Source organism: Pygocentrus nattereri, chromosome 15, assembly GCF_015220715.1.
Source record: "Pygocentrus nattereri isolate fPygNat1 chromosome 15, fPygNat1.pri, whole genome shotgun sequence".
Taxonomy (NCBI): Eukaryota; Metazoa; Chordata; class Actinopteri; order Characiformes; family Serrasalmidae; genus Pygocentrus; species Pygocentrus nattereri.
The window spans coordinates 5,407,562-5,433,327 of record NC_051225.1 but is presented as its reverse complement, the minus strand read 5'-3'; the positions used below and the strand labels follow the sequence as shown (position 1 = coordinate 5,433,327).

The following is a 25,766-nucleotide window of genomic DNA, read 5'->3' as shown; positions in this document are numbered from 1 at the left end:
CACTTAAGCCCTTTCGCCACAGTCTCAGAAATGAGAAAAGGAAATGGGGGGGCTTTCTTCTTTGAGAGAGGGAGTTTCTGGCTGTGGCACATCAGTCAGAGTTTGTGTGCGTGTGATGAGAGCGCAGACTGACAGGCAGCTGCGGCGGAGCCGTCACAAGCTGACACCTGCGATAGGCGCGCACACCTGTCACGCTAGAGGCAGATCGCGGCGGTGCTCGAAGCATCGTCTCTGATGTCGTGAGCTCTAGAGCTTCAAGCCTGAAGGCGGCACTGACCTGTCCTGACCACTACTGATCTGCCGGTTTAGGGGTACAGCTCAATGATAAGACCAAAAATTGCTCTCTGTAATTAGCAGTAATGTAGCAGTAATGCTAACCAATCAGCACTCAGTAGCAGTAATGCTAACCAATCAGCACTCAGTAGCAGTAATGCCAACCAATCAGCACTCAGTAGCAGTAATGCCAACCAATCAGCACTCAGTAGCAGTAATGCCAACCAATCAGCTCTCAGTAGCAGTAATGCCAACCAATCAGCACTCGGTAACAGTAATGCTAACCAATCAGCACTCAGTAGCAGTAATGCCAACCAATCAGCACTCAGTAACAGTAATGCTAACCAATCAGCACTCAGTAGCAGTAATGCTAACCAATCAGCACTCAGTAGCAGTAATATTAACCAATCAGCACTCAGTATGCAGTAATATTAACCAATCAGCTCTCAGTAGCAGTAATATTAACCAATCAGTTTGCTGTAGAAAAACAGACAGACGCTGGTAAATTTTCATTTTTATGGAATACATCTTACACTGAAGTTCCCACATTTACACCTAGAAACATGCAAAATGTTTCATTTTCAGCATTTTAGTTCAATTCACCTCTAATCACCGAGGACCCGCGCAGGCACCTCCAGCAGTTTAGTTATCTTTTTGATAAAACAGTAAAAACAGGAAGTTGCCAGTTTCCCCCTCAACCTGGTTCTGCTCTAACACACACGAGTCAAGTAATTAGCTCATTAACGAGTTCTTTCTGAGACGAAGTCGGTGTTAGAACAAGAAAGAAATGTGCAGAGCAGGAACTGAATCCTAAGCCACTGAGATAGTTTGACACCTGTCAGAGGCTCCAGCGCCTGGAAGAGACCCGAAGTGTTTTTACACTGTGGAGAGGGCATGGTTTGTTTTCCGAGGCCTTTAACACAGACCTTTGCCTCCGAGACTGATGTCCGTCTGCAGCTCCATCTCCCTGATGGTCCAGTCCAATCTCACAGTTTGTATTTAAGGCTTATCCCTGCCAGCTGAGCTATTGTAACAGATTTGCACTGGAGCCCTTCTAAAGCTCAGTTTCTCTGAGACACAAATACGGTATACACTGAATAACTGAACAGCGTACGGGGACAGTTTGCTGTGTTGGGGCCGTTGTGTGGTTAATGCTCTACGTAAAGCATTTGGAGTTACCATCTATAAACCCAGGCCGTTTTTTTACAGTACTGTTATCAAAACTGAAGTTCAAAAAATTGATTAAAAGCTACAGATGAAATGGGTCTCCTAACAACCACACAAGACCTGGTAGACATTAAAACTGCTCCCATCAGATAAACAGCACTTAAAGCTTTCATCTCTGAGAGAGAGGAGAAGATCAAGCTGCTTCAGATCTGAAAACATCCACAGGTGTTTCTGTCCATCCTTCCACTGTGAGAAGACCACTCAGCGCTGTGGGTCTGAAAGGACGTGTAGCTGATCAAGAAGAACCTCACTGAGAAAAGGAGACGGACACATCAAACAAAGAAGCTGAACGATGGACTGACCGCCCCAGAGTCTTCTGAGACTTAAACAAAGTTCAAAGTGTGTCTGCAGATTTCTTTAAGAAACTGAAAGTGAGGCTCCTGAAAAGAATGGAAGCTGGAATAAAAGCAAAGTGTGGATCCAATAAATACTGGAAAAATTATATTGTATTTAGCTGTTGAGGCTTTTGGAATTTCTTTCTTGACATAAAAAAAATCTATGACCCACTGGCCATTTTGCCTGGACATCATCTGACAGGTGGTCTCAAACTCTTGCACAGTACTGAATGTACCCTGACTTCAGACTATACTACTACTACTACTACTACTACTACACGACTTACTGCATACAATTTCAAAAGAACAAACTGCAATAAAGTGCACCCCACACTTGTTTCATCTTCAATACGAAGCCCTTGCAGGTGTGATGAACCGTCCACACAACACGCAGTATGTATAATTCCTACAGCACACACTCCTTCATTGCTTTGTTCTCCAAAATGAAATGTATTCCATTCATTTCTCTTTTTTCCATCAGAAAGTCCCCCAGGGTTCATTTCACTGTGTGTAAAGCTCAGGGTGTGTAATGATAACATGATAACTGTATCAGCGCTCACCTGCTCCCTTGGTCACCACCAGCTTGGGTTTGCTCCGGGTGCCGTCTCCCTTGGTAGTGTAGGCTGCCACGGTGATGGAGTAGGTGGTGTCTGGCTGCAAACCCCCAATGACCATCTCCTGCAGTCAGTGGACATGAGGAAAGAGTCAGTGTTGGGGTTTAAGTAAAAAGAAAAACAAAGACCTTCTGCTCCAAAAAAAAGCCTTCATTTCACTCCCTCTTTACCCCGTAAACTCCAAGGGCCATTGTTAGGATGTCCAGTATGAATCTGCAGTGCGTAGTTTTACAGTCTGACTGTAATAATTGTGGAGTTATTTTAATCCAGTATGAATCTGCAGTGTGTAGTTTTACAGTCTGATGGTAATAATTGTGGAGTGATTTTAATCCAGTATGAATCTGCAGTGTGTGTAGTTTTACAGTCTGATGGTAATAATTGTGGAGTGATTTTAATCCAGTATGAATCTGCAGTGCATAGTTTTACAGTCTGACTGTAATAATTGTGGAGTGATTTTAATCCAGTATGAATCTGCAGTGTGTAGTTTTACAGTCTGACGGTAATAATTGTGGAGTGATTTTAATCCAGCATGAATCTGCAGCGTGTAGTTTTACAGTCTGACTGTAATAATTGTGGAGTGATTTTAATCCAGTATGAATCTGCAGCGTGTAGTTTTACAGTCTGACGGTAATAATTGTGGAGTGATTTTAATCCAGTATGAATCTGCAGTGTGTGTAGTTTTACAGTCTGACGGTAATAATTGTGGAGTGATTTTAATCCAGTATGAATCTGCAGTGTGTAGTTTTACAGTCTGACTGTAATAATTGTGGAGTGATTTTAATCCAGTATGAATCTGCAGCGTGTGTAGTTTTACAGTCTGACTGTAATAATTGTGGAGTGATTTTAATCCAGTATGAATCTGCAGCGTGTGTAGTTTTACAGTCTGACTGTAATAATTGTGGAGTGATTTTAATCCAGTATGAATCTGCAGTGTGTAGTTTTACAGTCTGACGGTAATAATTGTGGAGTGATTTTAATCCAGTATGAATCTGCAGTGTGTAGTTTTACAGTCTGACTGTAATAATTGTGGAGTGATTTTAATCCAGTATGAATCTGCAGTGTGTGTAGTTTTACAGTCTGACTGTAATAATTGTGGAGTGATTTTAATCCAGTATGAATCTGCAGCGTGTAGTTTTACAGTCTGACGGTAATAATTGTGGAGTGATTTTAATCCAGTATGAATCTGCAGTGTGTAGTTTTACAGTCTGACGGTAATAATTGTGGAGTGATTTTAATCCAGTGTGAATCTGCAGTGTGTAGTTTTACAATCTGACTGTAATAATTGTGGAGTGATTTTAATCCAGTATGAATCTGCAGTGTGTGTAGTTTTACAGTCTGACTGTAATAATTGTGGAGTGATTTTAATCCAGTATGAATCTGCAGCGTGTAGTTTTACAGTCTGACGGTAATAATTGTGGAGTGATTTTAATCCAGTATGAATCTGCAGTGTGTAGTTTTACAGTCTGACGGTAATAATTGTGGAGCGATTTTAATCCAGTATGAATCTGCAGTGTGTAGTTTTACAATCTGACTGTAATAATTGTGGAGTGATTTTAATCCAGTATGAATCTGCAGTGTGTGTAGTTTTACAGTCTGACTGTAATAATTGTGGAGTGATTTTAATCCAGTATGAATCTGCAGTGTGTAGTTTTACAGTCTGACGGTAATAATTGTGGAGTGATTTTAATCCAGTATGAATCTGCAGTGTGTGTTGTTTTACAGTCTGACTGTAATAATTGTGGAGTGATTTTAATCCAGTATGAATCTGCAGTGTGTGTAGTTTTACAGTCTGACTGTAATAATTGTGGAGTGATTTTAATCCAGTATGAATCTGCAGTGTGTAGTTTTACAGTCTGACGGTAATAATTGTGGAGTGATTTTAATCCAGTATGAATCTGCAGTGTGTAGTTTTACAGTCTGACTGTAATAATTGTGGAGTGATTTTAATCCAGTATGAATCTGCAGTGTGTAGTTTTACAGTCTGACTGTAATAATTGTGGAGTGATTTTAATCCAGTATGAATCTGCAGTGTGTAGTTTTACAGTCTGACTGTAATAATTGTGGAGTGATTTTAATCCAGTATGAATCTGCAGCGTGTAGTTTTACAGTCTGACTGTAATAATTGTGGAGTGATTTTAATCCAGTATGAATCTGCAGCGTGTAGTTTTACAGTCTGACTGTAATAATTCTGGAGTGATTTTAATCCAGTATGAATCTGCAGCGTGTAGTTTTACAGTCTGACTGTAATAATTGTGGAGTGATTTTAATCCAGTATGAATCTGCAGTGTGTAGTTTTACAGTCTGACGGTAATAACTGTGGAGTGATTTTAATCCAGTATGAATCTGCAGCGTGTGTAGTTTTACAGTCTGACTGTAATAATTGTGGAGTGATTTTAATCCAGTATGAATCTGCAGCGTGTAGTTTTACAGTCTGACTGTAATAATTGTGGAGTGATTTTAATCCAGTATGAATCTGCAGTGTGTGTAGTTTTACAGTCTGACTGTAATAATTGTGGAGTGATTTTAATCCAGTATGAATCTGCAGTGTGTGTAGTTTTACAGTCTGACGGTAATAATTGTGGAGTGATTTTAATCCAGTATGAATCTGCAGTGCATAGTTTTACAGTCTGATGGTAATAATTGTGGAGTGATTTTAATCCAGTATGAATCTGCAGTGTGTAGTTTTACAGTCTGACTGTAATAATTGTGGAGTGATTTTAATCCAGTATGAATCTGCAGTGTGTAGTTTTACAGTCTGACTGTAATAATTGTGGAGTGATTTTAATCCAGTATGAATCTGCAGCGTGTAGTTTTACAGTCTGACTGTAATAATTGTGGAGTGATTTTAATCCAGTATGAATCTGCAGCGTGTGTAGTTTTACAGTCTGACTGTAATAATTGTGGAGTGATTTTAATCCAGTATGAATCTGCAGTGTGTGTAGTTTTACAGTCTGACTGTAATAATTGTGGAGTGATTTTAATCCAGTATGAATCTGCAGCGTGTGTAGTTTTACAGTCTGACGGTAATAATTGTGGAGTGATTTTAATCCAGTATGAATCTGCAGTGTGTAGTTTTACAGTCTGACGGTAATAATTGTGGAGTGATTTTAATCCAGTATGAATCTGCAGCGAGTAGTTTTACAGTCTGACGGTAATAATTGTGGAGTGATTTTAATCCAGTATGAATCTGCAGCGTGTGTAGTTTTACAGTCTGACGGTAATAATTGTGGAGTGATTTTAATCCAGTATGAATCTGCAGTGTGTGTAGTTTTACAGTCTGACGGTAATAATTGTGGAGGGATTTTAATCCAGTATGAATCTGCAGTGTGTAGTTTTACAGTCTGACGGTAATAATTGTGGAGTGATTTTAATCCAGTCTGAATCTGCAGCGTGTAGTTTTACAGTCTGACTGTAATAATTGTGGAGTGATTTTAATCCAGTATGAATCTGCAGTGTGTGTAGTTTTACAGTCTGATGGTAATAATTGTGGAGTGATTTTAATCCAGTATGAATCTGCAGCGTGTAGTTTTACAGTCTGACGGTAATAATTGTGGAGTGATTTTAATCCAGTATGAATCTGCAGCGTGTGTAGTTTTACAGTCTGACTGTAATAATTGTGGAGTGATTTTAATCCAGTATGAATCTGCAGCGTGTAGTTTTACAGTCTGACTGTAATAATTGTGGAGAGATTTTAATCCAGTATGAATCTGCAGCGTGTAGTTTTACAGTCTGACTGTAATAATTGTGGAGTGATTTTAATCCAGTATGAATCTGCAGCGTGTAGTTTTACGGTCTGACTGTAATAATTGTGGAGTGATTTTAATCCAGTATGAATCTGCAGCATGTAGTTTTACGGTCTGACTGTAATAATTGTGGAGTGATTTTAATCCAGTATGAATCTGCAGCGTGTAGTTTTACGGTCTGACTGTAATAATTGTGGAGTGATTTTAATCCAGTATGAATCTGCAGCGTGTAGTTTTACAGTCTGACTGTAATAATTGTGGAGTGATTTTAATCCAGTATGAATCTGCAGCGTGTAGTTTTACAGTCTGACTGTACTACGACAAGGGCGTTCTTTCTCTTAAACTATTCAGCCAATCAAATCCTTCAGAAATTTTACACAGCCTCCTTTGGCAAAACGTATCCAAATCAAACAGTGATTTATTCATTTTATTTAACAGTCCATACATATTTGTACAACAAGACCAGAATTTAATGAGTTTAGACCTGTTGTTTCTCGTCACGTTCAGCTTTAATATATTAAATGTGTTTTGATTCATTGGAAGGCGACACACCTGTATGAAACGGATGAAATGAGTTGTGATCAGCAGCTCTGCATGCTACTCATGCGCTGATATTTAACACCAATTCATTACGGACAGCGAGTCCTCAGGCTTCCCTCTCTCTCGTGAATCTTCTCGAGAACGTGCGAGGGGAATTAATGCAGGGGAAGCCAGAGCAAACAGCTCGGCTGAATAATGAATTTCCGCAGATCAGCTGCTAATCTGTGTGCGCGCTCACTTTCGGGCGGGACATTATTTTCCTGTAGTTGCTGTGAAAACCAGGGCCCTAGATCAATGAGAAGGAGCGCCAGGAGAGGGGGTGAAATGAATGCTGAGTGTTTGAGGGGAAAAGCAGAAAGAAGGTCGCAAGTGGCTCAGAGGAGCTCCGACTCAACATCTCCATGTACTGCGCACAGTGAGGACGAGTAAACCATGCAAATAGTAATCTAAAATACTACTGAAAAATAAATAAACAAATAAACTCGTCTCCAAAAGGCTAAGACTTCTACAGTGTGACGTAGAGCTGCACAATATATTCTGATATAAACGTTGTTCATTCTGGCTTTGTGATATGATTTTACAGAAGGCAAATAAGCCTCAAAACAATCACTGTGAGCCTTTTGACCAATCACAGATGTTCCTTGTGATTGGATGAATAAAGGCATTGATATGATGCAAAACAAGCCATTTTGGTAAGACTCTATTTGGATCATCCACTTTAGATACAGTGTAGATACTTAATTTACTTTCAAGTTATACTCAACTAAATTGATCCGAATTTTCTTTAACTCTAAACCTGGCTAAAAACCTCTAAACCTCAACCCAAAACCTAAACCCAACCCTCACCCTGGTCCGAATCCTAAGCCTAACCCCACCACTGTTCGGAAACAACAGTTTCAACATATAGTTTGTTAACAATTTGTCGATGATCTATAATAGACCATCCAAATAAAGTGAGACCATAATTTAGTCAAGAATAATGCAGACCAGTCCCTAAAGGGGAACTCTGATTTATTTTCAAATGGTGATGATAGGAAGTGGTTATGATGTCTACAACACAAGCAGCCGATTTACTTGCTATTTCACTAAACCTTCTATCTGTCCTCTACCAGCGCTTTTATACGTAATGCTGATACTTAAAATAGTGTCTTCTTAAGGACTTAAAACACCCTTCAACTGGCGAGATGCATGGACCTGAAAACATATTTTAGGCCAAAATCTCATATCACATAATGACTGTTTATGAGGAAGATTCTAGAGAAATGGAACTCTTAAGACGTCTGGTTCCCATCACCACCACTGCGAAAAGTTCTGAACAGTTTCTCCAGGATGAAGCATTTAATTTTATATTGCAACCATTTGCTTATGTAGAACATCAACAGAAAACCAGTACACTGTGTTTCTGATATATCAAAGGGTACATCACAACCGCAATATGGCATTTTGTATTCCTATTGTGCAGCCCTAGCAAAAATATTTAAGTACTGCCCTTTAAATGTACTTCCATTACTACAGTGATGATTATCACCATTCAGTAATAGTTTATGTGGGTAAACCTTTAATATCTGCTTTGTTTTACAAATACTGCAATATTTATAATGCCAACATATCACAATGTGACTCCCCCCCGCTACCTCAGTAGCCGTTCAGCCTTGTTAATTCACACAATAGATGTACAATACAACACAGCACTGCAAAACAAGGCACATCACAGACACAAACAAACAGTACGGTCAGACATTAACAAGCACTGGGCATTGCATCATCCTCTCGGCATGTCATCATTGGTGCGCTCTCGCTGGTACAATACTTGAAACTATCGTCTTAGATCAAAGACCTCAATAGCACCCCAGCCGTCGCTTTCAGGCCAGTTTAAATGGCCCAGGCTGGTTATGTCCTCTCTGAACGTTGAAGATGATGCAACGCTGCATGCTTTCTGACTAAAGCAAAGGCTCGGCATCTCCGTACTCACATATTCAGCCGTGTCGTCCGTTTCCCACTGACCCCCCCCACCAGAGGAGAGTGCAAGGGAAAGCAATTTCAGACAGAGAGAGAGAGAGAGTGAGAGAGAGAGAGAGAGAGCAAGAGTGAAAGAGAGACAGAGAGAGAGGAAAAAAGAGAAAAAGAATATGAAAAAGAAGAGAGAGGACAGAGTGTGGCACTGAAGCAGATGACTCTGAAGTGTGCGTTTAAAAGTAGGTCAAGGGGTAAAAGGAAAGGAAAAAAGTCCACAAAAAGGGAGCAGCCCAAAACTGTGTGCTCTATTCGCTCTGCCTTTCAATTTGGGACTTTATTAGTTCATTCCAGCAGCCAGGTTTTCCCATCTTTAAGGCCTTCTACACATCCAGTTATAGCCTAATGCAACACACATGAAGAACCTATTAATACTAATTTATTCACTTCCATTAACACATTTGGAGCCTGAACGCACTCGCTGAGGAGCTGCCTTCAAAGTGCCATCAGGGGGAAGTGGATAACGGTGCGGATGTGCTGAAGAAGAATTCAACTTCATCTTGATTCATAGAACACAGTTTAAATTGGCCATGAATGACTGTTGCTTCAGCTGCTTGGTGATGTACCAGCTAATCAGGCATCTGCGTGCACCAGCCTCCGTTTTAAAATGGGCCAATAAAGTATAAGTTACAGTACCCATCAGACGTTTGGACACACCTAGTGAGACTTCTGCCTGTCGTCAGAGAGTCTGGAGTATTTTCAGGTTAACGTGACCAAAGAACTGTTGTCTGGCTGTCATACAATATAACCATTTTTGTGTGATGTATAAACTGTAAATGGTAACTGTATATTTAGTACACAATAGTATACAAAGTTGTAAGCAAGTTCACTTATTTTAGAACAAGCTGAAGCAACACAGTGTAAATGTTTAAAATGTCTATATGACATTAAAACATCCAGCGAAATTTCAGTAAAAAAGAAGATGTAATACAATAAAACATGGCTTTCAAAAGCACTTAACACCTATCCAAGAAGTCTCTGGGCGTGGCCTAATATTCTGATGAGGACAGATAGAGAGACAGGTGTGCTAGCTTGACGGTCAGTTATGACCGCTAGGTCAGCTTTCGCTTGGTGGTTAGCCTTCTGTCAGTGAGTTTCTCTGACTCAAACACAGAGGGACCATATGGGATCACAGCTCTGTTAAAGCCGTGCATGCGGGACACCCACATCAGCCTTGCGATTGGTGAGGATGCTGATGAGTGGGCGGAGCATACCTACTAATAGAAGTTTCTTATTTTTAACATTTCAGAATAACAATAAAGACACAAAAACAATGAATGAACACATACTGAATTATGCAGTGACCAAAAGGGTGCCTTAACGCCGCTTTATACACTCCTGGTGTTCACTCACGCAGCTTAATGAGGAACCACCCGAGATGTTTTTCCAACAGGTTTGAAGAAGTTCCACATGTGCTGAGACCTTGCAGGTTGCTCTGAACTATTTCTTGGGCCGAGTCTTCAGATAAAAATCCACCCACATCAGGTGGGTCCAAACGTTCAAATGGTACTGTATGTGTCCCAAATGTGCCGAGGTTCAACAACATGATAGATTAAACTAGGTTCAGGCATCAGACAGATTTCTGATGCTGATAGAATTTCTAATAATTTCCAGAATGGTATTTAGCAATAAAGACAGAATTAGTACTGAAAAAAAAAAAAGAGAGAAAATGTCCATTTTAGTGGAATCTAATATACAAAATGTAATATAAGGCAGCTTTTACCATCTTTCTGGTGCCTTTCAAGCATCTGAAGCTACAATTCTGTCACCTCAGCACTGATCTGACAATGTTACATTGCGCATTTGCGGTTCTTCTGCGATCTGAATGCTCAGGTATCTCTCCGAGCTGTGGGCTTGGTGCTTGACACTAGTGGAATAATCAGCTTCAGTTGTGCTGTTATCTGCAGAAGAGGGTCTGGCAGGTTTGACTCAGCTAAAGGTTTGTCTATTCTGCTGAATCCATAAAGGAAGATAAGAGCTTACAGACCACTCCAGGACTGTACTGTGGACGAGGGGCTATGATAGAAAAAGAGCTGAAATATTTAACAGGTGTTATAAAGCATTTAGAAAGCAGTGAGGTGCAGTGTGTGGGATTATATGGTGTGGCAGGGGTGTAAAAATACATGCATTGCGATGCATTGAGCGATTTAACTGCATCGGTTTTGAAACGTAAGAATATTGATTATAATAATAATCAGTAAAGCAGGTATTGTTTTGGGCCAAAATAATATTTGCAGGTTTTGAAATGTAAAAATCCACAATGAGATTCTTATTATCATCTGTACTGTACTACTGGGAAACTGTTCCTCCAGGTACAGTGTATTTAGTGATTTTTTAATAAATAATAATGATACCAAAATAGCTCACTGAATAGAACTGCGGTAAAAATTTGACATTTCATGGTTGTGAGATCACAGATTTACACCCCAAGTGTTCAGTGTCATTGAAGCCGAGTGTGAAGGGGTCGCCTACCTGAGCGTCAGCGAGCATCACGTCTTTGATGAGCGGCAGCCCGCGGGCCTCTCCGTTCTCCACTCGCACGTAATGCACCTGGTAACCGCGGATCTGCCCGTGCTGTCGGCCCGGCAACAGGGAGCGCCACATCACCTTTAAAGCGGTTGAGTTGATCACCTCCACTTCAACCCGCCGAGGGGGCGCACCAGGAACTGTGAGTAAAAAGACAGAACTGTCAAGCTGAATAGTTCTGGGTGTTGTTGTTGTCTTTCCAGCTAGTTCTACTATACAGTGCCTGTGATAAACCAGGGGTCAAACTCTTACTTTCCTCTTGTGGCTCCACAGCAGAATTTTTTTTAGGTAAAAATAAAATAATCCTCCTTTGCAGTAAAATAAAACTTTGCTGAGCATTCCAGCACACCATTTCAACAAGGACTGGTCTTACAGGCTGGAGTTAATGTATAATTGCTAATGTAAGCAACTTTTAATCCTGAGGATTGATGTGCAAGCTGCCAGTCACGTTGCAACGCAGACAACGATCTCGTCTAGCTAGTAGCTCACGAAAAGGCAAAGAAAAGAAAGATTCAAGACCAATATCGAGAATTTAGAGACCGACTCATTTGCATCCATATTCACTCCAGCAGGTTTCCCAATATGTTTAATCTGCAACAAGAAACTATCAAACACTAAAAAGACGAACACTGACAAGAAGATTTTACAAGAAACCATAATAGCAGAAAAAAGTTTCCTGCTGGAGATGCTGGAAAAGCTGAGCTAAAGCTTAAAGCAGAACAAAGTCAGCCTGCGTTTTCGTTTATATTATACAATTTTCCCTGTATTAGCACCTTAGCATGTACTGTGGCACATTTACAGCCAAGATGTTAAACCTTTTAACCAATAGAAGGGGCATCAAATGTTGTGGCTCCCAAAGTGATGATTTTTTGTTGAAATGGGACAAATTGGCTCTTCTCAACATTTGTGTTGGCGACCTCAGGCGTAAACCCTTCAGGTCTCAGATGTTGCCAGCAAAAACATTGTGTAAACTGTTTAATGCTCAGTAGGTAGATGCCAATATCTGTTATTTTTAAGTCTGATCACCTCCGGTCAAACTACATATTTTGTTGATTTTCTAAGTGAAAATGATTTAGAATACCACATACAACTTAAATATGGCATTTTAGTGAACAATTTCTGCTTATTTGCTGTGTGTTGTATCACAAAGAAATAGAACATAAACTATAAAATGCCGGAACTTTCGCAGATGCCACTTTAAGTTTGAATTTTTTCCAGTAGGTTAAATTCAGCAAATAAACAGCAATTATGGATAAAAATGTGCAGTAGTGTGCATCAGCAGAGGATGTGTTCACTTATTTTCACTCAGAGAATCAAGAAAACATGTCATTTTACCAGGAGCGCCCAAACATTTGCACACAACAGTATCTGTCAATGCCAATATATGAACATTTCACACAATTTAGACATTTGGACTACAATTAACTGGATTAGATATGGGTCCAATTCCATTTTTTTACATTTACATCTATTTGCTGGTATGATTTGGAAATCATTCTGCTTCCCTAAGCATCTCTCGCACTTAGCTCACTGAAACAAATGAAGAAACTGTGTGGAAAGTTTAAACTTCCACTTTGTTTACAGCTAGAGGAGGAGATATAACAAAATTTGTATTAAAAGTCACTGTTGATGTCATTTGACTATGTTTCTGGACAGCTTCATCTTCAGTACTCCAATAGCTTGTGCAATACCTCAGCAGAAAACCACTCATTGACAGTTCAGCGCTGCTTTCGGGTGTTTTGACAAAACAGATCAGTTTCTTGTCTTTCTTCTTTTATTTGACTGTTAATATTGCAGTGGAGTCACCAGCTACAGGCCTCATGCTGACACCACCATCCAGGAGCTGCAAAGAAACTCTACCCTGCTGCCTTCAGTGCAAACGCCACTCGATTAGGTGAACCAAGTCTCAAATGCACTTACTGACTTAAGAGACTTCAAATCAAATATCTTGCCTTTATACATTCTCAGCCTGCTTCTTCTTTACTGCCGTTTTCTCCTCCCCACAGAACAATCTACTGTCTGCTGCCTGTCGGCCCGCAGCCTTGGACGTGAAAGCTAATGAAAAATCTGTTTATATGAGGCCTTGGTGTTTAAACGCTGCGTTTATTGTGTATCGCTCTCAAGAGCAAAAACGCTCCCAGTGCTGTCAGTAAAAGTCACCCATTGTGTTACGCTCTGAGGGGGCTGAGGGCAACGTGAGAGTGCGTGGAGGGCAAATATCACCCCTTTATCTGTAATAGGACCCCCTTTATATCAAAAGCCTGGATGAAGGGCAAATTGCACAGGACAGATATTCGTGTTTAACATGTGTGTGTTCAGTTTAGGCCAACATATTAAATGCAATCCGCTGTTGAAAGCACAAAAGCAGTGTGCTCAGATTTTAAATACGTGTTCTAATAATAAATCATTTCACAGAACTAATAATTCTAACAATAATAATAATAATTTTTATTTACATTACATTTATATGCCGATGGCAGCTCAAAGTGCTTTACAGACAGCTGATAAAACTCAACAGTAATACAAGAAATTATAAGTATTAATTTGGAATCATATAAGAAAATGACACAGATCATATTAAAAGAAATGTAGGGTTTTAAATGCAAAATTAAAGAGATACGTCTTTAGATGCTTCTTAAAAGTGAGCACCTGAGCTCGACTGTCGAATAAAAGGTTTAGTTTAGAAGCGGAATGACAGAAAGAGGCATCTCCATGCTTTCTATATTTTAGAGAAGGTCAGTATCTGCAGATCTAATATCCTGTGCTGGAACACAGACAGATACTCTGTGATGTAAGTGGTCATTTATAGCCTTAAAACTAGTAGCAGAACTTGAAAATATATCCTGAAGATACAGCTACCCAGTGCAGGTCTTTTAAAACAAGACTGATCTGATCTCTCTGTTTTGCCTCTGTTAAAATGCTGGTGCATTTTGTACGAGTTGTAACGGATGTAATGTTTTCTTAGGAAGTCCAGTAAGAAGACCATTACAGTGATCAACTCTGCTCTAACAAATGCATGAACAAGTTTCTCCGCTCTGAGTCGGAACTTTAGCAACATTTCTCAAATGAAAAAACGGTTACTATAGTGACTGTGTTTACATGCAGGATTAAACCGAGCTCAGAGTCTAAGATCACACCCAGGTGTCATACTTCAGGTTTGGTATAGTGTGATCAGACTAGGTTTGGTATATGGTATCGTGGTATAGTCAAGTTGGTATAGTATAGTGGGTAACACCTCTGCCTTCTATGCTGTAGACTGGGGTTCAATCCCCACTTCAGTACGCACCCTACACTATACCAATAAGAGTCCTTGGGCAAGACTCCTAACACCACCTTCGCCTACCTCATATAAGTCGCTCTGGATAAGAGCATCTGCCAAATGCCGTAAATGTATGTGAAGCTGAAGAACGACGATTCTCATAAAGCAGCTTTGAGTTTCTGTGCCAACGATCAATATTTCAGTTTTTTCGTGATTTAATTGTAGAAGGTTTTATGTACTCGACAGTAAGCAAACTGAAAGACAAAACTGGTTGGTTGTCAAAGTTGATGTTATTACATATTAATGTGATCAATTATTAAAAACTCACAATTTTTTATGTTACTAATGCATTTTCCTAGTTTGACCCTTCAAAGCATCCGTGGTGGTTTAGGCTGAAGCCCAGCCGCAGTGTGCTGTATGTTGCTTTGATAGAATCAGTGACTAAGCAATACCAGTGAGTAGCAAACAGGACAAGCGGAGCTCCTCTTTTTGAAAAAGGTTCTATATTGCACAGAAAAAGATCCTTCTATTGTTATAAGCTTGATATCATAACCATAATAGAACCCTTTTTGTGCCATATAGAAGAAAAACCTTTCTTTAGGGTCGAATTTGGGAAAATACCTAATCTGATTAATGGCATTGAGGTTAATTATTTTAACCTCTTGTTTTATTTACATGGAAATGACAAAATTAAACAAACTTAATCACTATGTTCATGTATCAGCGCTCTAATAACACCGGATTTTTTCCTGCCTTTGTACAGTACAGGCTTGCTAAGGAAAATTTCCCTTTGGACAGGTCTGTGCCCCTGTCTTACTCGTCTGATCACAGAAAGGACCCCAGGGCCTGCCCCCCCAGCACACACATCCATCACTGAGCTGTGCCAGGCTGGTGAAGAACAGCGCGGGGCGTTCTGTATCGATTAGCAGCTTGTCCGCTGAACTCCAGCTGTCAGTCAACTGGGAAGACTTGTCACCGGCAATGCTGGGCAAAATTTCTTACAACCGGCGGCAAGTTGGGGATCATTTCAAAGCTCATAAGCTGCCTGCCCGCCTCAGTGGCTGCGAGAAGGTGTTGGGAACAAAAAAGTGGGTCCATAAAACCATAAAACCAGAATTTTCAGCTCAGAACAGCTGTGCTAATTGCACCTGCTGAGAGGTGCCTTTATAAGCTGCTGTACTCTCTACTACTCTTTTAAACCACCTCTATGCAGCTTCTATTACTGCTTTTAGAAAGTAAACAATGCTATGAAGGTGGACCTGCATGGTGATCTCAACCACTGCAAAACTAGCAAGAGCAGGAAAGAGCAACAGATGAAGAAACACCATCCTCATCATAAAGAGGATGAAAATCACAACATCCAGTATCCAATTATCCAGTATTTAAACTTTTTTTGGCCAAAATATGTCGATTCAAAGTGTATAATACAACAATTCATTTTATATTGATATTTATTGCGCATACATGTGAAAGGTAACACTGTTAGGATAGACTGAGTGTATTTTTTGTGTGAACAATAGCAACAATAACAATAACAATTTGTAGCATTCAATACTGTTATAGCAATGCTAACTAACTATGCTACCTGCTACATTAGCCAGCAGTATTGTCAACCATTTTGCAATACGATACATATTAGCTGACCCCAATACTGCACTTGGATCAAGACATTTATCTCTCGTTTCTATCAGTTGTATCTTCATCAGCAAACAGCAAGCTGGGTATAAAACTAAAGAATCTCCTGGCCTTTCGTAGCTGTAGCCATTAGGTAGGCACTTCATCCTTATGTTTATCTATAGCAATGTGAATGAATTGTCAGATAAACGTCACATATCAGCGCAAAAGTTTAGTATCAGCACAGCTCGAAGTTATAATTATGTTACAATTAGTGACGTCAAAGTGTTCGGACAAACGGATTTGTAATTATTTACTTATTTAGCTATACGAATAAGGCAACGTGTGGCATGTGACGTCCCCTGAGCCCCGATGACAGCCGCAAGACTGGAAGTGGTGCCCAGGAGGCGGGGCTCACACACCATCCCCCACTCTCTTTTGTCTTCGCAGGGCTTCGTCTGGGCTCAGAGCTCAGGCCCTGCCTTCATGCCGGCTCTCACGGCCATCATCAGGGCCCAGGGGATGAGCGCATGCTACAGATGTGTTAACGTTAATACAGATATGTTAACGTTTTTTAGTTTTCAGATGCGAAGAACTTCATGGGCTTCGCTAAAAGTGAAGGTCTCCGAAATGACCACAAGGAAAAGGAGTGAAGCTGTGCATCAGTGACACTGTGTGTCGTCATTTATTCAAAAAGCATCAAATATTTTCTCTTTCAAATTTTTTAAAATGGGACCAAACTGAAATTGCTTAAATGGGACAAAATATACTCAGAAGGAAGTCAATATATTTTGGGGGTAGAATAGCCTGTACAGGAAATCTGATTAAATCAAATGAATTCATCAAATTAATTCTAATTCGATCTAATTAATTAAGGTCATTTTGTCCACACATACAGCTACAACAAAATGCAGAGCTTTTAAAATGAAAAATAATCTTTTTTAGGTTTAGTTTGAGTGAATGAGATAATTAGTGTCACGATTGGCCCCTCCCAGTTCTTGTCACAGTGCGTTTTTATGCAGAACATTATGTTAAAATCTTTTACTTTCCTAAGGCGAAACGTTCTTACCGTCCTCATCGGTGCGACAGGTGAGGGCCGGGCTCTCGGGTCCAGGCCCCATGGCGGTCGCGGCTGCCACGGTGATTTGGTACATCGTCCACTTCTCCAGCCGCTGCAGCGTTATCTGGCTGGAAGTGGGCGGCACCTGGAGCTCCTCGGCGAGTTCGGCTCTGCTCTCGGCTCCGCCCCCCACCATCGTGTAGCGCACTATGTACCCGGCCAGCAGCCCATTCTGGCTCTCCGCCGGCGGGGGGCGCCAACTTACCAACAGGGAGGTAGAGCTGGGGCTGGAGCACTTAATCTCTTGAGGGGGGGCGGAAGGCTCTGCTCAGGCAGGGAGGAGGAGGAGGAGGAGGAGGAGGAGGAGGGGAGGGGGAAAAGGGAAGGTGGAAAACAAAAAACGAAAAGATGGGAAAGAGAAAAAGAAAATGATAAAAGGGAAAAACCAAACTGAAAAAGACAAGCAACGACAATACTGAACGCAAAAATAACATGAAAATAATAATAATAATAATAATAATAATAATAAAAGAAAACTGATTCAAAGGGCAAATGCAAATGTGAACAGAAGAGGAAGGTAACATGACATGCATAATAATGAAACATGAAGGACTACAAAACCAGGCTTGTTTTCAAAGGCAAGCTGTCCCAAAGGGCTACAGTTTGACCTGGGATGTGCCAGCGCTGCACAGCTGGTGATGCCGACTGATACGTGTAGCAGGCAGTAACTGGCTTTGGCATGTAGTCCTGCACTGCTGCGTATCGCACTATAATTTCTTCTACATAGGCGTGAGATTGGATCTGTTTCAGTCTGTGCTCTTGGTAGGGGTGAGATTTTATCGTCACCAGAGGAAGGCGACGCGCCACTTTATCGATATCCGAATGGATGTTCCTCAGCGCCTTGTTTGTGGTTCTCCTGTGGAGGTCTGTACCTGAGCACGTGAGAAATTACTACATGCGTCAGGTTCTAAATCAATATGATAGGTCTGTCTTAATCTTATTGATTCAAGCAGCCTGCGCTCTCAGAGCAATTGGAAACGTGGAGGCGCGAGCTTTAACCCAGCCGCCGTTCAGGTTCTGGAGCTGCTTGTTTATTTTCTAAGCATCGCTTTTCAGTAATGCGCTCCTCTTTCTGTCCAAAACTCTTTTTCGAATGATATTTTCCAAAAGTAGCCCAGTTCATTATTACAGTGACACTTATCTCTACTGGTGAAGGCATGTGTTCAACCCAAACAACATACAAATGATAAGGGCATTTCATGGAAAACAAATCAAGAGAAAAACATAATTGAAGTTTCAAGCGAACAGAACGTCCCTCTGCAAAAAGCTGAAATTAATTCAAAACCGACTAAGGGATTACAGGAAAATGAATTTCGCTGCAAAATGAATAACTAGAAAGAAAAAAAAAACATTAGGACCCAAATGTCAACTCATAAGATACATGGAAAGCTTCGAACTGAAAATAAGAGCATTAAAAACAGCAGAACAAAACATTTTTTCTGTACATCATACGTACCTGGCTTCCTTCAAACACAATTTTTTAAAAGACTTTCTTACCACAAGCACTCGGCCACAGGGAGACTATATTCCCCGAGCCGGCGGGCGTCAACCCTCCCCCTCTGCGAAAAAACTCTCATCCAAACGCAGATGCTCTAAAAGCCCAATGAGTTTATCCAACTCTGCAATGATTGACTTGTGGAATATATGGCTCATGTTTAAATGTACAGAGTGATGTTTAGGCTGGCCTGTGCTGGGCAGAGGGGAAGGACTGTCCCAGTGCTATAGCCAGGACTGTACTCTACACTGTTTACTCCAGTCTGAGGGTCCACAAGGCTGAGAAAAAGTTCAACATCAACTGATCCCTTGACCCCTACACCTAAAACCCCCTGAACCTTTTACGACAGAGAGAATCCCATTCCAGTGTCCATCTGGTTAGTCTTAAAGTGCAAAAACCTTTGGATCAACTTCATACCTCATCTACGGGCTTGTAGAAGATTGGCTTCTATGATCTTTCTAAGATCTATGCTCTGTCCTGCCAGGCCTGGCTTAAGAGTTTGAAATATTTATCCAATACTCTTCAGGCCAGGTTTGGTTGGGTTCGGACATCATTTCTCAAATGTTTCTTGGCCCTGTTGGCACAACAAGACCCTGAGGCCCAGTAGCCCCTTTCGTCAGGCCCCCTAGCGACCATTCTGCAGGTAGAATGGAAATCGACTGATATTCAATTAATATAATGAAATAACATGTTTTCCTATAACTCCGTTATCAGATTAAATACACCAATGTGGTGACCCTCTGTGGTGGCCATGCCGAGATAAAATACCAGTTTTAGCTGTTGTGATATTGATTCTTATTACATTTTATTTTTCTTTTTTAAAAATAGCATTTAAACCCAATAAAAACACGACTTTTGCAAAGATGAAAATCCAGTTTGCTTCCAGTCTTGTAAGTTATTTCCATCGAAATATATTTCAACAGGAATACTGAAGAAAAAAAATGACTAGTTCAAAAACGGAGGGGCCTTCATAACAGGTGGAAATTGTATTTTATGCTGACTAAACCAAAAAAGCTATGACTGACATTTGTTAAGGTGAAATTTAAACCTCAGTTTGGGTAGATGACTAAATAGCTAATCGGCCTCTGGATGGTGGTGGTCAGATTGGGACAGAATGACGTTATACAGTCGGGTCGGTACTCGCGGGGAGAATGTACTCAAAACTTTCAGGTCCGATGAAAGCTCAATTCTGTGCTGCCTCACAGACAAGCAAGGAGCCAGCAGCCAGCCATTAGACCAGGCCGCTACCACTGCGGCACTCATTAACGTTAAGGCTGAGGGCAAAAAGCATTTGGCCATTCGTGCTCATGGCAGGCTAAACTGATCTGACCTGTCCCTGGACTCCTTTTATTTAATGCCTGCCACCAGCCCTTTGCAGTGTCTAACGTTACATAAGAAGCTCTATTCACATCCCTATTTATCGCAAACAGGTTTATTTTGTACAGCTTTAGTGGATTATCTCTCTCCGGCCCCCTTTCCCTCTTCAAGCGTATTCACAAACTCTTCAAAATGTCAGAATCGATTGTCCCCTCCTCAGTTTTAGGGCAGAAAAGGGCCTTGATATCTGACGGTGACACGGCTGTCCATAGAGATCAGCTCATGGTAAAGCAGGGAAAGGAATCAATTGTTTATGGACCAGCAGTTGACATTTGTGCCAAAGAAACTATTAGGATTGTTATGATGATTATAAGTAGTAGAATTGGTAGCGCTCCTTTCTGGCACCAAATTCGGTGCTTATGCTTGTGCATAAAATACAATAATCTCATTCATTTAGATAATTCTCTTCACTGAGGACCTGAAATTCCAGGTCATATAGGATTAGGGGTACAGATGCCCTTCTTTTGCAATGACAGTATTTATTAACGGTAATAATGGAGGAATTCATCCAGATGTGTGTTGTAAATGTTCTAGTAGACTCATAAACCTGCTGTAATTACAGTAAGAGGGAGGCTAAAGTGCTTGTTTGGCTAAACACGGAGGATTTAGAATCTGCCACTGTAATTTGAGTGATCGCACTGTGGAGGCCTCTGGCAGCTTCAATCTCTCATCGTGTAATCATGCCTCCATAGTCTCTTGGCCTCTGCATCCATGGACATGAAACAGGATTCTTATCTACCCGTCGTTTCACGCACTCTCTTCCATCTATTCCTTGAAGAACCCTTCCTAGCTCCGGCTCAGAGGGAAACGTCCTGCCTGGAGAACCAAAGGCTAACGCAAGGTCTCTGGAGTTCAGCTTGTGGACCCTCCGAGACCACGTCTGAAGTGAACGTCACTGTCTGAACAGCCACTGACTGGTAGAATCATTATCCCAGGAGGCCACAGTCTCAGCCGTCCGGCTGACCAGTCTAAGAGTGTCTATCTCTCTAACCCCCAGGATGTCCCCCATTGTCAAGAGGTAATCAGCCTTTTCGATTAAGTTCCAATGGCCAGGATAAGTCCTACTCAATGCTTTCATTGGAGGGGTGGTTAAAGGGGGTTAAAGAGTACTCTTCGCCTGTCAGTGGAGGCTTTGGTCGTTGACTATAGGCCTGCATTGGCCTAAAAGGGTGGCCCCCGGGTACCCCCAACATTCTGGAGACACTATACTGTACCATAAAGAAAAAGAAAACACAAGATTTACTCTTCTTTCTCACGTTCATGAAGAAGTCCAGCATGCCACTCTGCGTCCATTTGAAACCAGGCTCGTATCCAACTCCTTGCAGACAGAAGTAAGACGCTTCCAATCCTAATGGTCATTTAGTCTGACCCATTAGTGTTTAAACACATGTGAGCGCCTGAGGAGATGCTGGTAAACATGGAGGCCTCTCGTTACAGCCGGCGTAAATGTGTGAACACGTGCAGCGATCCGATGCGGTGTGCGTGTAATGAAGGCACCCGGTGGTGCCACACTGAGGTAATTGGATTTATAGCTCGCGGGGAGAGGGAGAGGAAACGGATGGAACTCTTCTATCTCTCCGTTTGCACCACTCACGACTGCCCGTTTGTTTGCGTTTGGGGAGACTGCTTCGTTTAGGGTGGTCAAACTCTCTATTCCTCTCCCTATTTGCTCCATTACCACTGAAGCGGGGAAGCTCTGTCTTCCAGAGGCAGACGGCTAAGCATGCCAGGCTTTAGCGGATACCTCACGAAGGACAGCCAGGAGCAGCTTGGCCAACTTTAATCCAGTGTCCACTAGCAGCTAAACTCAACTTAGTCCTCATTTGGTGGGCAAAATGCTTTATATGATGAACTACTGTCTTTTGGAGGTTTCAATCTTTTAGCTTTACCTACTTTCTAGCGTCCGGCCATGAGGACTTGCCAGGTGTTTTCGCGGTCCAGAAATGATATATTGGTCAAATCGTCTTAAATCTAGTCAACTTATCTAATATACGTCAGTTTGGGATTTTTGTAAGAACATTATACGATTATGCAAATGATTTCTAAGCATTTTTACTCCTTTGATGTACTTTTATGTTGAGAAACTGTTGAAATAAGCAAAATTATCTTCATTATAATCGAGAAAACAAGCGAAATGATCTGCTAATAAAGCTCATTTCAGTAGATAGAATAAGTAATAATATATAGTTCTAAACCGAATAATCCTTTAATGCTTTTACAACGATCTAAAAATGAGAAATATTAGACATACTGGCTGGATTTAAGATGTTTTCTCTTGTGAAGACATTTTTTCGTTTTTACATGAATTAGATTTTTTCTTTCATTTCGTTTTTGGCAGTGCAAGCAATCATTTTAGCATCTATATGTGCCGACATTGTTCATTTTTATATGTCTATTTCTCCACTGTGGCTGGCCTAATGGCATATTTTGGCTGCATCATTTTACCTTTCAAGTATTAAATGAACAGCTTTGTTAATTTTGCTAAAAATGCAATTTAATAAAAAAAACTACTGTTTTTAGTAGATTGCACACGCATGTCGAACACATTTGCTTTCAAACATTCACCTGCCGTATTATTCATATAGTGTGGATTAAAATGTTATGAAGTAGGAACAACAACTTATGGCATGGTAAAAAAACTGCAAATGTTATTAAAACTCTTTCACTTCTAGTCATTAAATTACTGTAAATCTCTTCAGTGATCATTGTTTTTATGGCTTCAAACAAGCTGTTTGAAGTATATTAGCATCATATTAGAACCATTTGAACAAAATTGGCTTTACATTAGGGAAAACGGTGATTGCAGACTTCTGAATGTATGCTGCAGACTCAAAATGCCTACGTGCATGTACTTGTGGACCACTGATCTAATCTCAACCACTGTCAACGATAGCAGCGTGGCGGTCCCCGGCAGGAGCACCATCCGTGCATGTGAAACGCAGACAAGCCGAAGCATGTGAGGGGACAGAGATTTCCCTCGGGCTCACACATCTCACCATCAGGCTTCACTGATTCACCACAGTGATTCATGTCAGAATACGCATGATCAAAATGCTCGAAACATCAACGTATAAACAGGCAGCGCAGCTCTAGAGTGGCTGGCTGATGAAGATGACGCTCACTAGCTAGAGCACGGCGATGTGGCTGAAGAAGAAGGGCAGCGGCCGGCTGGACTTCTTCCAAACAGTGATCCACTTACCTCTCAGGAATCCACACTATAATGTTAGTTTGCGTGTTTCGCGTGGTGTGTCGCGCTGTATAGGGACTGACTGTTCGAGTCTATGACCTTCCTGACCTCTGTTTCAGAGTGACTCGGCTCTTATTTAGGTTTCTGCTTGAGGGAGGACTCTCTGTCCGCCTTTGAGGCCCTCCATTAAAGCCCTTGTGGACCGTAGTCGCGCAGACCCAAGCAGAAGGCTACAACTGTCCCCCAGAGATACTTACTCTCACCTTTAGTTTAATGGATTTTCTTTGGTAATGCTAAGTGCTGTGCTGCTGCTGCTGCTGCTGCTGCTGGGGGCTGAGGTTGCTGACTGTCGTGACAAAACAAAGGAAAGGAAAAGAAAACAACAAAATCGAGGGCAAAGGAACTCACTCAAAACTGTCCTCTGATGTGAAGTGAACCATATGTGTCTCATAAAAAAATCAGAAATTGAAAAAAAAAGCAGGAAAAAAAAAAAGCAAACCAAAATCTCTTAAAAGTGGTTTTATCTGACACTGAAAGAAACAAAGAAAAGCCAGGTAGTATCAAGCCAAACTGAGGGAAGCTTTTGTTTCATTTCAGTGGGGAACAAAGTGAGAACACAGATATAACACAGACACACATATATAGGGATGAAGGTATAGTAAGCTAGAAAGTATATCCAATCTATTTGTAGCTCATTGTTCCAGAAATAAAACATAAAATCAAATGCGAGACGGTTAAAAGAGACACGAAATCACAGACACATATAGAGGATGGAGCAGATGGATGTACACAGGTTAGGTCATGCCTGGGCGTGGGCCTGGGCCTGGCCAGTGAGGTCGGGGAGGGGATGCAGTAACAGGCTCTCCAGAGCGCCCCCTTCAGGCAGGTGAGGACTGGTGCATGCAGCCTGCGGTGTCTATCGCTCAAGCTTGTGACTGTGTGTGTAACTGCTGTGGATTATTGTTCCAACACACACCCTACTCACACCTGCACAGGTACTAAAATCAACAAGCTGCACTGGTAAGAACAGAAGAGCGTGTTAAAAACAGATTGGCTCCTGCTGCCACGGCTTTCTTCCGCGGTTTCTCTCGTCAGGCTTACTGCTCACGTCTACGGTTCATCTGACCTAATTCAACTGACACAAAACTGAAGGCGCTCATATTTGCATTTTTGATCTAAAAAAAAAATCTACAAGCATTTTTATTTACAAAAAAACAGCCCAAAAATATCACATTTTGTACTGTACCCTGCAAAAGTGTCAACATTCCAATTAGTTAAACAATAAAGTGCATAAAAAGCTAAATTTTGCACTCTGGTTTTGGTCTACCAAAGAATACGAATCCATATTTACATAACATATCTTTGCTGACGGAAGAAAACCTTGTATCTCCCATTTTTTTGGCATTTTTCAGTTTTTGACATAATCTGAAAGTTTCTGTTACTCTTTACATTGGTTGTAAATTTTGTGATGAGAGGCCTAAAAGAAATGACCCAAAATGACATGGGAAAAATTCTGGTTCCATTGACTTACATTGAAAGTGAAGTATGTTTTTTCCTTCTCCTGTAAAGTTACTATTTTGGAGATACGAGGTTTTCTTCCGACAGCAACGATACTGTGATTCATTTTATGCACTGGAAATTTGTAGGTTAAAATTTTATCATAAAATACCATATTTTTATACTATATATATTAAAAACTTAATTGAAATTCCGTTCTATATGAAGAAAACAAAAAAATGCCAAATTTTACTTGACAAAACTAGCTCATCCTGTAAAATATCACTTCTGCAGTATAGCTTTACAGAACTTTAAGCTTTCATATCTATAAGGAAAAAAAGCCAAATTCTGCAGCATGACTAAAATTTTCAGCACACATGAACTCAGCCGACAGTGGATAACATCTCGAAGGTGCCCACAAGCATTGAATATTTGATCACTTGGGCATCTACTCCACATCATGATGTCAGTGAGTGAGTGTGTATTTTTAGGCTGCGGTGCTTGAATAATTCACCACTCCTCCTGTCGCGCAGACCGCCTGGCAGCGGGGCTCCAGCGGCCGCTGACTGCGCGGCCTTCAGTATTACCCAGCGAGAGAGCGGACGCAGTGGAAAGCCGCGGCAGACGCCGGAGTCAATGACATTTTGTGCATTTCGGTCGCGAGGGAGGAAAAAGTGCACTCGCTGTTGACAAATGAATAAGAAATATAAACAGAGCAGTGGGGAAGGGGGGCAGCGCTGCACTTGTCTCCAATCAATCTGCCCACATTGATTTGCTTGTTTCACATTTGGGAAATCTCAAAAAATACAAATTGTGGCACAGGAAAAGCAAGAGGGGACACAAACAAAGCCCTCACACACAAAAAAAGAAGGGTGGAAAAGAGTGCAGGGCAATAGCCAGTGACACCACCCTCACCAAGCGGGAAAGAATCCATTAAACTAAACAA

The 25,766-nt window shown here is 41.1% G+C and overlaps 1 protein-coding gene across 19 annotated transcripts in view; it reads right to left on the bottom strand.

The window, feature by feature from the left end:
* Positions 1 to 25,766, bottom strand: part of ptprsa (protein tyrosine phosphatase receptor type Sa) — a 364,902-nt gene that overhangs the window by 83,496 nt on the left and 255,640 nt on the right. For 9 of the 19 annotated variants that reach the window (XM_017693300.2, XM_037545527.1, XM_037545523.1 and 6 more), the window contains 4 exons: positions 17,214 to 17,528; positions 11,218 to 11,411; positions 8,705 to 8,731; positions 2,396 to 2,513 (listed from right to left, as the gene is read on the bottom strand). The exons of 6 other annotated variants lie outside the window; for them this stretch is intronic. In XM_017693300.2, the coding sequence (XP_017548789.1) occupies positions 2,396 to 2,513; positions 8,705 to 8,731; positions 11,218 to 11,411; positions 17,214 to 17,528 (654 nt within the window). The remainder of the gene's footprint in view (positions 1 to 2,395; positions 2,514 to 8,704; positions 8,732 to 11,217; positions 11,412 to 17,213; positions 17,529 to 25,766) is intronic. 4 more of the 19 variants (XM_037545526.1, XM_037545534.1, XM_017693308.2 and 1 more) reach the window with 1 other exon arrangement.